The following is a 17,256-nucleotide window of genomic DNA, read 5'->3' as shown; positions in this document are numbered from 1 at the left end:
TACAGATTTGGGGAGCAGTACAGTATCACCGTTCATTCCTGTCCATGGCTTGTTCCTCCTTTAAGCCCAGCCAGATCATGTCTTTTTGTGTACAGAGTCCCACCATTCAGTCAGTGGTCGGCCTCTAGGTCTGACTGACCTTTGTTGAATTTTCATTATTTTCTTTGGCATCCTATCATCTGTTTGTTTTCTACAGTGTCCCCACCATTGTAATCTTTTTCACTGCAGCCAATCCTGTGCTGTGATTTCACATCCTACTCTGCTTCTAACTTCTTCATTTGTCTTCAAATCATTTCACATTTTACCTGCCATCTTTCGAAAAACTCTCATCTCTACCACCTCCAACCTTCCGATGTCTGTTTCAGTCCATACAATAATACAGTTAGTACACTGGTTTGATAAATTTTCACTTTGGTATCAAACAAAGGATTTTATCAGTCCATAATTTCATCAATTCCTGTACAGTACTTGTAGCTAAAGCACATCTCCATTTAACCTCATCCTTGATGGAGCTGTCAGCACTGATCAAGCTTCCTAGATACTCATAAGATTTTACTTGTTCTACAACTTCACTGCTGCTGCATTTCAACACTTTTCCAAGATACAACCACTTTGTCCTCTTGCCATTTATTGTAAATCTAAGTTGACTGCACCAATCGTGTATGTGAAATCATGTACATGTTCGTCTACATCAAATCGTGGACATCAACGAATGGCTACACAGGTGGTGTCAGAGAGAAGGCTTTGGATTCTTTGACCATGGGATGGTGTTCCAAGAAGGAGGAGTGCTAGGCAGAGCCGGGTTCCACCTAACAAAGAGAGGGAAGAGCACCTTCCCAAGCAGGCTGGCTAATCTAGTGAGGATATGCAGGAGGTTGGACTTGATGATCATGATGGTCCATTCTGGCCTTAAAGTCTATGAGTGTAAGTTATACAAGGAATGTATTTGGGATAGTATTTCTTGAAATTATAATAGTGAAATATTTGTTCAGAATGACGTATTGTAATTATTTGCTGAGTTGACTTTGGCTTGTAGATGCAGTGGTCCAACCTGCCTCATTCTCGTGCAGTGTCAGCAGCATTGTGTCTTTCCCCGAGTGGCAGTCTACATCCGTGTTCCCCTTTTCCTGCTCTGAAACTAAATTAAAACATTTCTAGAAAAATACAATAAAGCTTGTATTCCATTTGATTAGACGATGTGACAACACAACAAAATCAAATACCAGACTCTTGGCATTTACTAATCAAATAGAGTATCCTGTCAACATCTTGCAATACTTTCATATTAGAGAAAAATATATATGAATATAGTATGGTAATGAAGATACACTTAAATAATAAGGACTTACTGTATTACTCTTTGAATTCTATGATCAGCAGTTACAATGAGATCTGTCATCTCATGTTCGTCGGGGAGAAAAGGACAAGAATGGGAAACGTTATAGAATTTGTTAGTCTCTAAGGTGCCACAAATACTTCTTTTCTTTTTATCTCTCTGATGTCATATTTATGGCAGTAATTTCCAGCAAATGTGCAGGTGTGATGGCCATTTCACTTTGTTTCAGATGCATAATACAAATTATTAATTCCAAGCAATGCATTGCTTAGGATTGTTGAACTTATTAGATGGCTGAAATCACTTGACCTTTTGCCTCATGTCTCAGAACTGGAGGTGACTTTAGATATACTTAAACCTGAGGACAGCAACTCAGGTATTTGTCAGCATCAGCAACAGTTTAACACACATGCCACAAGATCCAATGTCAATACACTCTGATATTTTCATTGGAATGTCTGAGCCAGTTTACAAATACCTGGAGCATTAGCCTTGGACCTAAGTTAAAGATGCCCCTGTGGTTCAGCTCACACCTGATGTATATAATAATCTCAGATAGATACATATCGTTTATGTTTAAACATTACTGTCTATCACAGAGCTTTTTTGAAAATTGTAGGGTGGGATTTTCCAAGGGTCTTTAAGGCACGCAACTCCCAATGATTTTAAATCTCATTGACTTTAGCTCCTTTGAAAATTTCAGCCAGAATGAATAAGGTAAAGAATTTTAATACTAGCAAACAGCAGAGAAAAAGCTGATTCTAAATAGAAGTACTCAAGCATATTTTCTGAACTCTTTTTGCAGATATGATAGAGAACGGTGATAGCCCCATAATGAAAGGTCCAACCCTATGACATGCTAACTGCTGCCAATAACAATGATACAGTGCCAATGGGCACAGAATCGCCATACAATTTCCAGCCCTCAGTCAGTAGGAGAGAAAGAAGAGGGGAATAAATGGAGAAGAAAAGGATTATCTGAGATGATTGTCCCCTAACTCCCCAAGTGCTGAGGAGGGAGACAATTGTGCGTTCTGATTTCTTCATAATGATCTTAGATCTGTCCCAAACTTTTATTTTGTGTCAGTCATAGTAGAGAGAGAGCACGTTGCGTTAATCTCCACTTATTCTCCGAGGACATTGCTGGGCTCCAGAGGCAAGAACATCAATCTTCCATTAAGTAGAGCTGCCAGAATGAGGAGTCTTTAACAAGAAGAACAGAGATATAGTTTCCCTACTCTTCCATACCAAGGAAAAAATTAGCAATTTTTGTCACTTGTGTTTAAAATATTCTATACAGATCCAAAGTACACTATAAAAACACTATCATATAATAAAACATAAGCCTGTCTTGTGAATATGCCTTTCTTGTGTGTACAATAAAATGGCTTTACAGTGCTGATTATTCACAAGTATTATGCAGCTTTTAATCCTTCATCTTGATTAACTATTTATTGTGCATTATTAGCTATACATAAGGTTAAGATTTTGTCAATTTTTAGTAAAAGTCATGGGTAGGATGTGGGCAATAAACAATATATCATGGAAGCCTGAGCCCCTCGCATGGGGCTAAAGTCATGGAGATCACATAAAATCACAGAATCCATGGCCTCCCTGACCAACTCGAAGCCTTAGTTCCTCATGAGCAGCCCTTCTGGCACCAGAATGCACACATTGTCACAATGTATTAAGTACTGAATACTTACCATATTAGATACCCTGAGCTCCTGAAACCTACAGTGTAGTCTGCTAATCTGTGGGTTTTATAAACAAACAACTATCAGCAGCAATTCCTACCTGCACGTGTTTTTTGATGTACGTTTGGCATATCTCACATCATGTAATATGTTGCATGTGCTTGCTTCCTTTGTCTTGGGCCTGTGTCTATATCGTTTTGTGCTTCCAGATAGCGGTGGCTGTGCTCGCAAACGTGCTGCAATGTCTGTCACATTAACAGCTGTGAAGAGAGTCCAAAGTTCTCCAAACCTGTTGGCTGCAGGTATAACTAACCAGTGGGATACCACCCTTCAATGGCTTTGTGTAACATTATATGTTTCTGTAGAATTAGTCTGCCAGGAGGGTAATGAAAATGGCTACTCCACTGGCATGGTCTGATTTATATAGTTTTATGATGCCGAAATCTCTGAACATATTTTGTTTCTGAAGATGTAATCTTACTTTTCCTCTGGCTATATGTAGTGGACATTGAAGGATAGGTGAAACCTCCTGGGAAATTTTGAAAAGCTATTTTAATAAAAAAAAAAAAATTTAAATCTTACCTCTGTGATAAGTATTTTGGATATTTTCCCTTTCTTCGCACCAGCCGCCTCTTAGTCCCTATTTTGTTAATAGGAGAACTTGCATGAAAACTGGGGTTTGTTTCTTAAAATCTCAGTGACTTCTTGATTATCACTACACAAAGGTTTCTGCCCTCCCCCACTCTCCTGCTGGTAATAGCTCACCTTACCTGATCACTCTCGTTACAGTGTGTATGGTAACACCCATTGTTTCATGTTCTATGTGTATATAAATCTCCCCACTGTATTTTCCACTGAATGCATCCGATGAAGTGAGCTGTAGCTCACGAAAGCTTATGCTCAAATAAATTTGTTAGTCTCTAAAGTGCCACAAGTACCCCTTTTCTTTTTGTGGATAAAGACTAACATGGCTGCTACTCTAAAATTCTGTTAAAGTTATAATTCTCTGCTCCTGATGTTTCGACCAGTTTGAGACTATTGTGCTATCACAAATGGAAGATTATAATTTCAGTTGTGAAATAAGCAATAGGAGCCAAATTAACTTTTATAAAACAAAAATCTTATTTTCAAGAAAATATTTCTAGAAATTTAAAAACAGAATAAAAACACAGAAAATATGCAATAGAGGCAAAACTATTTCTTAATTAGAGGACTATATTGACAGCTAGTTTAAGGAAGTAAAACTTGAATGCATATCTGTTGGCCATATTCAAGGTGACTTAAATCATATATAAATTACATGCTAGGTGTAAATAGGGCAGAAAACCTATGTGATTACCTTACACCAATTTGGCATTCACTGGCTGTGCCAAACAAGTGTAATACACAAAGAAGGCAGAAGAGTGAGAGAATGAGAGGTCTAAAATGAACCTTCAGCCAGACCACCATTTTATTTACTCCAGTGTTTCATTGTATCCTTGTGGTCATTCAACTAGAAAAAATCCTCAAAAACCTTGAGGGTAGAACTGTAAACATTCTTCACAGAATGAGTGCAAAATTTCTCACAACACCTAGGAGTTTATCATAAGATATACTGATGTTTTCAACAGATTTTCAAAGGAAGTAGCTTCCACACTTTGTCACCAAAATGATACTACTATAGCAATTACAATATATCTCATCCTGAATGCATATTAGCACATTCAGTTGAAGCATCTCCATCTGCACAGCTCTGGATAAAGGGCTGTCAGAAAGTGTAAACCTCTCTATTTAGAGATAAAATTTCACTCCTGGCTGAAACTTGCTATGCTAACTGTCAGCCTGCCAGCTTTTCTGGAGTGTTTAAAATGCACAAAAGACAAAGAACTGTCATTTTAGAACATTTCTACAATTCAGATGCACAAACAGCTTTTGGTATTTTTAATGTTATGTTTATAGATGTTCTAAATTGTGGACTAGCTCAAAAAATAAATACGAAATAGGAAAAGTTTATTTTTGTAAATTTCACAAGAAGTCCAGATGTGAGCATCTAATCCACAAGGACAAGAATCTAGTTGAAATGAGTGGGACTACTTTAAAATAAGATGGTACTCAATGTGAATAAGGGTAGTAGAATTTGGCTTTTAGGAGGTTATTTTGTGTGTAACCATTATAGACTTCATAAAATGCATATTATTGGCCTGATATTCCAAAACGCCTCTTGCAAAGTCAGTATGGTTTATCATGTAAGCCTGCAAACTGAGACTTTTAAAAGGTCTTGTTTACTGTATTTAATAGTCCATAAAGGTAGTGATGGTCCACAGTGCCAATTCTTATTTAGATAATTTTGGTTAGTGGATTATTAACCTAGTGGATTGGATTGTTGCACATGAAGAATCCGTGTGAATTTTTGCCAAAGGAAAAAGAATTCAATACATGTGCATAACTTTTTCCAAATTAGTCCACCTTTAGATCATCTAATAATCACACACCCAAACATACCCCATGCCAATATACTGTTTACATGGACAGAATTTCTGTCTTTTTCTTTGCCAAACACTCTAGAGACATCCTGCAGATTCCCACATTCTGGCACCATCCAAAAATCTCTCATCACCCATGTATGGCCCCCTTGTTTTTGAATGAAGCCTCTCCATACCCTCTCAAAGTAGTGTCATTTCTCCTGGTATCTAGATTTAAGAAGACAATAAATTATAGAGTTTACTGAAAAACCAGGCAACAATATTGTTTGTTTTGTTCCTTGTCTGATGTAGCAGTGATTTAAATAACCACAATGTAGTAATTGTCACAGCACAATATAATCCTTGATAAAATGTAATTTTATTGAGCAATAAACATTGGGCATTTACAGTGCAATATTCCGAGGTGTGTGTATATATAGGTAACAGAGGGCAAGTTGTGAGTATGTAATTTCAATAAAACAGTTAGTACCTATTATATAGATCTTTTCCAACTATGCAACATCAGAGAAAATTTATTAGAAACATATTTTTTCTATATAGTGTAAACATGCTCTTCTGAGACTATAACAATTACTGTTGAGCTTCCTTAAAATAGATTAATTTCTACACATAGAATTACATCAACTCCTTTAAAATGGTTGATGAAATTATCTTTAATTCAACACAAAGAAGACTCAGTGGTGATGCATTTTGAAAATATTCTTGCATACTGAAGCATAGGCAATTAAAGTTGTGAGGAAAAAAGAAGAATGATGATAGATATAGATAGATAGATATAGAGAGAGAGAGACAGCGAGCTTAAAATCAATTTCTCTATGACAAGGTTAGTTTAACTGTGGTGGAGGCTCACTGAGTGTGTGACCTCATGGCTAAATTCTCTTGGTAGCAGCAGCTGCTGCAGACTTTAAAAAGCATCATCGCTATTATCCTTGAGTTTCCATTAGATTCTCTCAGATTCCTTTATTTAATTAGCCCAGTACTCAGAATGATTCAATATTGTTAGGATCGGTGGTTTTGATTATTAAGAAAATGACTTCATTTGGTAAGACAATACAAATTCTGACCAAGTTACACTACGCACCCCTAGTGACATCGCTGGGCCAGCGTGGGTATAAATGGGTACAGAATTTGACACCACAGACACAGAACAATAACAGACACATCCATCAAAACATCACCCAACCTACCACAATTTGATCAAAATTGCTGTCTTTTTTAAAAAATATATGTTCTTATCAAAGTATACTGTGAGCCTAGTACTACAATCCTTGCATATCTTAAAATCTCCCCAAAATCAATATGAGGTCTGAGTGTGCAAGGAATGTAGAACCAGGTCCAGTGTCACAAGCAGCATACTGTTCCATCACCAGAAACGCTGACAGAATTGCCTACAGTATTTTAATTTCCTGCACACACTAACTTGGCTATTTCTTTTTTAGGACCTGATTCTCAGTCTCCAGATTCAGGTAAATAAAACATGATTTTTTTATGCATAAGTCTACTGGTATTGTACATGTATGAATTATAGCAATCTTCCATTTATATAGCATTATGCATCCAAATGGATCCCAGTGGACCTTACAAACTTTACTGATTTTTGCAAACTATCTCAGGTGAAACCTGTGACTGAGATCCTCCAGCAGACAACCACCAGTCCAAAGTGACGTCAGGGCTTCCAGGACAATTTTGTCCAACAGTTAGTTAGATATCATATATGCCATACAATCTGTTTTGTTCCTGTTTCTATGGGATGCGTAATACAGAATGCTTACTAGTAAGTTCAGTAAGTGCGGCCACCTCTAGACTGAAATGCAGCAATGTTTTAACAATGCATCACAACAGATCAGGACAGAAAGTGATAAATGTCTTATCAAACTGAAATTATAGGGGAGGAATACAGGGAGGAATTTAGCTAGAATACTGAGTCTAACACCTACTCTTAAAGAAAGTGCCACTGAATCTTTAATAATTACAAGTGATTAAAACCTCAAAGTTTATGTCTCATGCAAAAGATAGCATTTCCAGCAGCACAGTAGTGTAATACAGTAGTATTGGCTAAAAACTGACTTAGATAGAAAGATACAACCTACTGATTCGCCATCATGCATTCCAATGGCACTGAAGATTTCTTTTGAAGTCTCCCGTGCAAATACAGAGAATACATATCCCAGTCATTACCCTGAGAACCCTGCTTGCATATTGTATTCCTTTTCCCCACCCTCATCTTATCTTCCAGGCTATAAGATATTCAGGTCAGGAATGTGTCTTCATTTATATTTGGACAATAACTAGACTATGAGGAACAGAACTCTGAGAATAGAGGGTTCTTCAGTCTAAAAAGACAAAGGTATAACAACAGGATCCAATGACTGGAAGTGGGAAGACAGATTCAGATTATTGGAACAATTGACCATCACTGGAACTCTTTAAATATAGATGAGATGCTTTTCTAAAAAGGTATTCTAGTTCAACCAAAGCTATTGGACTTGAAGCAAGAATGAATGAAAGTCCTATAGCCTGAGTTATGCAGGAGGTCAGACTAGATGGTCACAATGGTCCCTTCTGGCCTTAAAATCTATGTGTCTATGAATCCATGAATATTTGTGGGAGCTATCAGAATATAAGTAAAATAATAACAATATTGATCTAGGCTGATCTAGCTGACAAAATCACAGCTTGAGAAGTTGTAGCTTCAGGCTTATCCATTTGACTCTCCTTTTGATGTATAGATTGTCAATAGTAGGAATTCTAGCTACTGACTAGAAAGTTGTCATTTCAACAGTTTGTTCAATAGGTAGATTTATTATGGTAACATGGATACATAGGGACTGTTTACCAAAAATGTGTTTTGATTTTTTTCCTCACAAAAGCTTGGACATCTTACAATGATGGAAGTAGAGAGACATTGAATGGTGATGCTAGTAGTTCATCTCTTGCAGCAAAAGGCTTTAGAAGTGTCCGGCCAAATCTACAAGAAAAGCGGTCACCAACTCAGGTAAACCTTCACACACACAGTTTCATCCTTTGGTATTAAGTATAAGTGTTAGCTTATGAGTGCATTATATGCAGGTGTGATGCCCTAGAGTGAATTATCCAGATGTGTTCTTGGTAGCACCTGCACCTGTTATTACGTGTTGTATTATCTGTTTCTGCTGTACACATAAACATACACTATACATGACACAAGTCTGCTGATTCAGTAACACAACAGACTACTTTCAAAGAGCAAGGCTGTAAGCAAATAAAAATAGGCCAGGTTCAATCAAAAACCTTATATAATTGTATTCGGACTTCGAAGGGTATTGATTAATATTTTACACTTCAGAGAAATACATTCTTTATGGAATAAATAATAATTGATTATAAAGTTGAATTAGATTAATTTAAGAATAACCAGAAGTACTGTTCTTCAGCTAAATTTGCTAAACTATATAACAATTATAGAAAATGCCATGAAACAATATGCCTTAATTCAGAAACATACTTATAATAGTATTTGCATTACTATTTTAATCCAAAAGTTTTAAAAGTGTGTGTGTGTGTGTGTGTGTGTAATATGTATGTATGTTACTCATAAATAGTAGCATGTCAGCTAAAATGGTATGTTGAGTACATTTTATGAACTATTTAAGTCTCTGTAAAATTTGCTGCTAATTCTCAACCCGTAGTGTTGGTGCAAAATAGAATATATTTGATATTACGGACTCAGTTTGGATCACAATTCACTCTTTCCATTAACAAATGGAATCTGTGATTTCCTAGACATCAGAATATAACATTATCATCAGGTGCAATGCAGTACCTGATCCAGAGTCTTTCCATTGTATTGAATGGAGTTTGGATCAGGCCCTTGTTCTTTTGTTTAAAGTTAGGAGTCTAACTCAAGTTATTTCTCCTGCTAACATTTACTTTCTCTCTGTTTCTTCTTCAATGTTATTTTGCTGTGTGTGGATGCTTTTGGCAAATAAGGCACCCCTGCCACCCCCTAGAAAAGAAAGTTTTCGTAGATCTGGAATAACTAATCACATGAAGGATGAAATTACTTTTCAGTCAATAACGACCAAGCCAACTAAAAAACTCCCCTCAGATACTGTCTGCTATACTAACAAGGAGGCTATCCAGAGGACAATGTATTCTAAAAAATCTAACACAAGTGTGTCCTATGCACAAAGAATCACTAAACCACTGCCCTCAGTCTCCAACACAAGCACAAAAGCAGTAGCTGGCATTAGAGCTACTCTTCATCAAGGCCACAGACAAGCATCTCAAAAACGCAGAGTTTCTACCTTGAAATTAACCCGGACACAAGACTCACTGAGTAATGTTCCTCGTAATACACAGCAGCAGCCCAAGTCTAATGAAGTGCCAACATTTCCACAAAGGCCTGTCTCACCTACCTGTAACCCTGTGCCTGAGATACACACAGCATCTCTTTCCATTCAGATAGCTCCCCTCCTTGACAATAAAGCAGAGCCTGAAATCCAAGAACATCCACCTAGGCTTTTTCCAGAAAATCCACAGATGTCTCCAAAAGATGTGGGACAAAAGTCTACAGCTCCTTCTTCTGCACAGTCCACAGAATACAATGTGGTATATTAAACTTTTCCATCTTTTATTTTAGATCTTTCCTGAATCACTTAACACTTTTCTAGTTAGTATACTCACATTACCATGATTACAGCTTGTGTTTTCTGGGTAAAACTACCTGTTGCACTATTCAAAGTAGAAATGAACAATTTTTAATATATTTCAAAAGGGTATTGCAAAAAGGTCGGACCCAGTTAAGTTGGGAGGTGGGTTTAAGTTACATATTGAAAGTAAATTTTCTGGTGCAACGTATTATACAGATGGTAAAATTATGCACAATAGGAAAGGTGTGCTGTGAGTTGGAGGCCCATGTACTTCTCTGTGTTTGTACAGTGCCTAGCACAGTGGGGCTCCACTCTTGATTGGCCCTTAGGCACTCCCATAATAAATGTAATTAATAATTATATTAGAGGTGCACCTGCTAAGTGGTACTGCTTGCTGGGATCCTCCTTTTGAAAGGTAGTATGCTGCCACTAGTGCTGGAAGGAAGTGCTGGGAACTGGCTCCTGGTGCATCTTTGAAAAGATGTCACTAGGATTCCTATAAGTGCAGCTCTGCCAATGTTCTGGTATGACACCACTCCACCAAGTCATCCTCCTCTGGGACCAGCTAGGGCTTCCAGCAATGCTGATTTTCTGTACTTACCAGCTCCTGGCAACCAAATTACAGCTGCCCTGTGCACAAGAGATGGGTGGGAAGGGAAAGATTATTTGTGCCATCTGCCTCCTCTGTGCAGGACAAGACATGACATGGCCTACATGTTCTAAGTTACGCATTTTCCGAATTGCTCTTTGTTTATTGAGGGTGAAATTCTCTCAAACCCACATGGATCCCAGCTCCAATTAGCATGCATGGGAGTTTCAAATGGCAAGAGACAGGATATCACAGATGTAAGCACATTTTTGGATACTAAAAGTATAATAATATTGAGATTACTTTTGTAGATCGGAGAGTTTGGACTTTTTTTTTCTTTTTAAGTACCTGGTCTAGTGAACCCAGTTTTAGGCTGTCTGGCACACATGAATCCATGTCATGTGCTACAAAACCCAGAAAGGAGATTCTTCTTTCTCTTCTTTTTTTGTTTAAAAAACAAGGGCATAAAACATTTCAGAGAGTTCTAGTAATCCTCTAAACCTCTTCTTCATTTTGGCAGAACATGGTTTATTAGGGACAAGAAGAGATCTTCCCCAATACCAAACATACGGTATTTTCATTGGACTTTAAATCAGTCAGAATAACTTGACATAACTATCTACAATACACGACGTACAACGTATATGAGAGTAGATTTCCAATAAATAAAGGGTAACAAGGGAATGTACTCCATGCAATTTCGTTATATATCATTATGATTAGACAGAGGGTGTACTTATTACAGAGTGCACTTATTACTGGGTCATGGGTGAAAAACCTGCAGGTGGAATGTTATTGATTTTATGGCTAAATATCTCCTCCAACCAAACCCCATCCCAAATATTGTTAAAACAGATTATTATGGCTTATGCTGGTTGAATTAGGTATATTTCAGCGTATCGTTGTTTATACCTGCTATCCACTAGTGAAACCCATTTCAACATTCACAGTGGAAACCATTAAAAACTGTAGATGCACCTCAATTAAAACCCTTGATCCAGACATCACTGAATAAAGAATAGTCCAGATCCCAATAATGCAGCTCAGACCCATCTGTGTTAAAAGATGAATTCTCTGTATAGATAAACTTGTGAGGTTTCTAGAAGAAACAAAGGAAATCAACCTTGCACATTATGGACCACATTCGTCACTGGTGTAAATCCACTAAAGTCAACAGAGTTACTCCAGGGATTAAAAATGGCCCCATATCTTGCATAGTTGAAGCTACCAGACAACTCTGTCCTTTTCATCCATCACAACAGTACTACTCTTTGACATTGTCATTTTTTCAGAACTTTGTATTTAACCAGATCTTTGCTTCTGGAAGCACCAAACACCTACACTAGCTGTAGGAGATTTTAAAATAAAAATTGTGTGCAGAATACAGCTCTGTGACATTAAAATGGCAACATTTGAAAACGCTTCTCCTGAGTAGACCCAGCCAAAACAGTGCAGGAGGTATACGACTGATGGGCTCCTGTGGGCTGTCTTGGGCAGAAGTAGTGATCTAACAGATGTCATAAACTGCCCTACCAGCCTATGTGAGATTTTGGGGACCTTTGAGAAGAACACATTGCTCTACCCTGGGGAAAGTGTAATTCACCACTCAGATGAGGACTAGGTACACCAGAGAAGTTGTTTTTTTAGTTTTCGAGGGTTTTCTCATGTGTCTACGTTAAGAGACTTAATTAAAGCTTAATATAATCCTCAGCAGGGACTGTTCCAGGAATGCTATGAAACAAACTCTGTGAGCTATCACAGATGCAGAAGTGTCTACAAGAACAAGCTAGGTGTAGTACAAGTCTTTTATAATACATAGTACAGTATTGTCCTTTAACAAATAATGATAATTAATGACCTAATAGTAAGACCTATAGGATTTAGAATTCCCCATCCCAGTAATTGGTCATCTTCATGCCTGGGACACAGGCAGTTTTTCAGCAAGGCAGAATGACCATTTTTTCAGCATAGAATCACTGCCTCTTCACAGTAATGAAAAAAGTGAGGTGTGAATGCCAACATTTTTCTCTTCCATGATTCAGGTCAAAACTGTTGTTTTTTTCAGGATTTGCTGGCATTTGGTAATTTGCCACACAAGTTCTAAAAATATGATTTTCTTTGCTGCCACATCCATGTGGGTATGAGGGAATTGCAGGCAATGTTAGATGCTTGGCTTTGAATGCATCACTCTCACTGCTCTTTTTAGGTAACCTATGTGCCTACAATTGTGGTGGCTATGTGAATATGGACTGGATTGTTGGAGGGATATTAGCTTTCTTAAATTGAAGCATTAGGCTTCAACTTTGCCTCTTGGACTGAATGGGGTTAGGCTAGAAAGTGTTTGCTCTTAATAAGTAATAGGTATTAATTAGTACATTGAGTCACCAATACTTCGCTGCTGCAGCTACTGCTGATACCTTATTGCTGATACGTCTAACAGTGTCAGGCTCTGACTTAGTGATTTTTATCCAAGTGAGTAAGTACAGTTTAGGTGACACCAAAAATGAAGAAACAAGTCTGGGTCAATAAAGGAAATTGAGCCAGAGCTTTTACCAGCATCTGATATAGCTAAACCTTAAAACTGTAAGAGACAGAAAGGTGTTGAAAACTTTTATCAATTTTATAATATATATCCAAAAATACCCTCACACAGTGGAATATGTATCAGTGTGGACCATATGAATTATGCCCCTATACATTTTTCTTCTCACTGTTATATCGTAGTTGCTCCCACTGTTAAATATCTGATGCATCATGTGTATTCATTTAGGTAAATTGAAGAGTCTCGCCTAAACTCGGCGTGCTCTTCAGACAATTAAAAAACATATTTACACTAGATAGTCTGTACCCAAGTGATCCATAATAATGTTTGTCCAAAATATAATCACAATTACCCATAATAACTCACCTGCTAAGCACAGTCAGAAAAGATGGACTTTGCAGCATGTCCGAAATTTTAGAATTTGTTCTGGGATTGTTGTTATACATGATGGGCTGACAAAGAATATCAGCATAAAAAGCAGTATTCTTTTATATTGGTTTGATAATTCTACCTTCTTCCTTTTCTGCCTTCTCCTTGCTTCAGTGTGTAACGAGCGTGGTCACATACTTACTCCTCATGAGATTTTTATTAGATTAATACAGTGGTTCTCTAACTTATTTGATCAGGCCCCTCTTCTTCTTTGTGTCTGTAGTGTTTATGCACCCCCAAGCATAGCCCCAGTGTGGCCAGCAGCACCACAGAAGTAAGGGAGGCAATGTGAAAGTGACATTTGTCAATATCACTTTTCACAGAGGACTTAGCGTCCCATTGCCACCCTTACTTCTGCGCTACTGCTGCCACCCTGGGGCTGACAGCTAGAGCCACGCTACCTCCGGGCTGCCTTTCAGTGAGGAATGGAGGGGTGAGGTGGGAGGAGAGCCCAGGCTGCCTCCAGGTGACAGGACTCCAGCTGTGAGCCCTGGGGCGGCAGGACTCCAGCTGTCCTCTTGCTCCCCGCCTCCCAGGTGTGCATGGCCCTTCTGCACGAGCCCCAGCCACTCAGGACTGACAGCCAGAGTTCTTTATTTAAAAAAAAAACAACCCACATAGCTTTTGGGATACCCACCCGATTGTTTGAGAACTGGTGGACTAATAAATTAATTAATTCCAAAGTCAGAAGGGACCACTTGATCATCTTGTCTGATCTCCTGTATAACACAGGCCATAGAACTTACCCACAATAATTCCTAGAGCAGATCTTTTAGAAAAACATCCAATATTGATTTTAAAATTGTCAGTAATGGAGAATCCTCCCCAACACTTGCATTATGTTATGCCTGTCAGATTTCTCTGTCAGATTTAAGAGCCCATTACTAAATATTTGTTCCACATGTATATACTTACAAACTGTAATCAAGTCACCCCTTAACCGTCTCTTTGTTAAGCTAAATAGATAGAGCTATAAGACATGTTTTCTAGTCTTTTAATCATTCTTGTGGCTCTTCTATGACCCCTCTCCAATTCATCAAAATCCTTCTTGAACTGTGGGCACCAGAACTGAACACAGTATTCCAGCAGCTCTCACACCAAAGTACAGAGGTCAAATAACCTCTCTGTCCTGCTCAACATTCCCCTGTCTGTGCCTGCAAGGATTTCATTAGCTCTTTTGGCCACAGTATCACATTGGGAGCTTTTGTTCCAGCTGATTATCCACCATGATCCACAATTCTATTTCAGAGTTACTGTTTCCCTGGATAGAGTCCCCCATTCCTGTAATTATGGCTTACATTGTTCTTAGATAAATACATTTACATGTAGCCATATTAAAACGCATAATGTTTGCTTGCAACCAGTTTACCAAGTAATCCAGATTACTCTCTACAGTGACCTGTGCTCTTCATTATTTATCACTCCCCCAATTTGTGGGTGTGTAGTTGGACTCCGTAAGCTGTGTGAGTTTCACCAGCTGTATATATGGTACTGCTGTAGAACTGAGTCAAAAGCCAATGTGAGGGATAGTGTAGATCAGTCCCACTCCAGGATATGTTTTGGGAGGCAAGCTGACGTGGATTGCTATGGGAAATTGATGTTAAAAATATACTTATAAAACAATCTATTGGTAAAATCTTGACTCCATTAAAGTCAGTAACAAAACTCCCATTGACTTCAGTGGGGCTAGGATCTCACCCTATGCCTTTTACAACCAGATCCTATGGTGTTATTTTTCAGAGTAGCAGCCATGTTAGTCTGTATCTGCAAAAAGAAAAGGAGGACTTGTGGCACCTTAGAGAGTAACAAATTTGGAGTAAATAAATTTGTTAGTCTCTAAGGTGCCACAAGTCCTCCTTTTCTTTTTATGGTGTTGTCACAAGCAAATGTCTGAGAGAGACAAAAACCCCATGCATATGCAGTGCAGCGACATCACTTTAAAAGTTCGATAGACTTGCGGGTTCTACAGGATTTTGAACCATAAAATGCACAAATTCCTTCATACATAGCTCATAGGTGCCATCTTGAAATGGCTTCTCACTGGATTAAGTCCACCTGACATGTTTTTGGAGCTTTTTGTGAGCACTTTTTGTGAGCACTAGCAATGTTCTACCATGAGGGAACACATCCTGTGTAGCATTGCAAAATTCTATAGTTAGTCTTGTGCATGTGAAGGAGAGTAAAGTGGAGGTGGGCATGGGACTGGGGTAGTCAGTATTTCCTAAGTGATGCCAAATGAGAGAGATAGTGTAGACTAAGTACTGAATATACGTGATGCCACATATGGAAAAGTATGATTGAGTGTAAATAAGAGACAGTCCCACGTTGTCCAAGAGTGATGCACAACAGCTTTGCTGTAAGCCAGAATATGTCAAAGTTTTCTTGTTATGTCTGAACTTTTATTCACACTTCATTTCAAGGCTCATTTGCTAGAATTTAAGAGCAAGCAGAAATGTGGTATGACTCACTGAATGACATTTTATAAACACACCTCCTCAGAGAAAGTTAAGCCCCTCAAAAATATATAGCATATAACAAGCAAAGCATTCCATGTGGTGTAGTAGTGTTTTTTACATTCCTTACTGCCTTCGTCTGGTAGAATATTTTGAAAGATACTGCTGCTCCATAGGATACTGACAAAAAATCTAAGGGGAAAAACTGTTTAATCCATTTTAATAGGGAACTCAGAATTTCTGAAGACCTGACCTTTGTAGAGAAAGTACGTTACTCATGTCCAACTGTTTACAGGCTAACAGAGAGCAGCAGAGGGAGACAGAAAAAGAGGGTTTATGGTTAAGCATTGAGAGACATTGCTCCAGATTGACAAAGTGTTATGCGTCTCTCACCTGTGAATGTGAAAAGTGTATCCTTGAAGTCCTCAGTTTGTGCCTCAGTCCCTCATTGTTCTATAACTGGTTCAAAAGACTTAAGTGCATAGAGTATGATCTTCAAAAACAAGTTGTCGTATTTGTTTGAATCACACTGAGATCTAATCCCAATGTATAGCTGCATGCTTAGTACCAGTGTCATGGCAGAATAAAAACTCTTGTGCCCTTTTTTTTCTGGTGAAAACATTTCAAAGCGTTATGTAAGTAGGAAAATGAACTTGGAATTCCTAAAAATGTTTCTATGTAGTTTCAGAAAATGGAGACATTAATATTTGTTAACCACTGACAATGTAGCAAGCACTGTACAAGACAAGATAGACAGACAGACAGACAGACAGACACTGTAAGCCTGTAATCTCTTTGGGACAGGGACTGAGCAAAAAACAAAGGTAGAGTTATAGTATTTTATTTTCACAGTGTGAAGCTGAACAAACAATTTTATTTAAGCCCTGTGGACTGCTCTGTCTCAACTCAGTTGCTTCCACTAACTCTACTAGTTCCCTGTTCCAGCAGCGTCCTATCAATAACAGTGACTCCAGGGAACATGGGCCTTCTGACTCCAGTTCCACTGATAATGATACAACTTCCCTATTTTACAAACATTTTAATAAAAACATTAAAAACAAATAATTGAGGCCCAGATCCCCATCCCAAGTCCCTTTGGCTAGAGGTTACTAGCACA

General features: G+C 38.1%; 1 protein-coding gene across 11 annotated transcripts in view; it reads left to right on the top strand.

Moving 5' to 3' along the window:
* The window catches only part of SORBS2 (sorbin and SH3 domain containing 2), a 273,664-nt gene that overhangs the window by 146,956 nt on the left and 109,452 nt on the right, over positions 1-17,256 (top strand). For 7 of the 11 annotated variants that reach the window (XM_037897659.2, XM_027826104.3, XM_043546103.1 and 4 more), the window contains exons 2-4: positions 3,243-3,335; positions 6,935-6,961; positions 8,366-8,490. In XM_037897659.2, coding sequence (XP_037753587.2) covers positions 3,243-3,335; positions 6,935-6,961; positions 8,366-8,490 — 245 coding nt within the window. Of the gene's footprint in view, positions 1-3,242; positions 3,336-6,934; positions 6,962-8,365; positions 8,491-9,464; positions 10,086-17,256 lie in introns of all 11 variants that reach the window. The other 4 variants (XM_037897656.2, XM_043546101.1, XM_043546102.1 and 1 more) reach the window with 2 other exon arrangements.

Source organism: Chelonia mydas, chromosome 4 (assembly GCF_015237465.2).
Source record: "Chelonia mydas isolate rCheMyd1 chromosome 4, rCheMyd1.pri.v2, whole genome shotgun sequence".
Lineage (NCBI taxonomy): Eukaryota > Metazoa > Chordata > Testudines > Cheloniidae > Chelonia > Chelonia mydas.
This window is presented reverse-complemented; position numbering and strand designations above follow the sequence as displayed.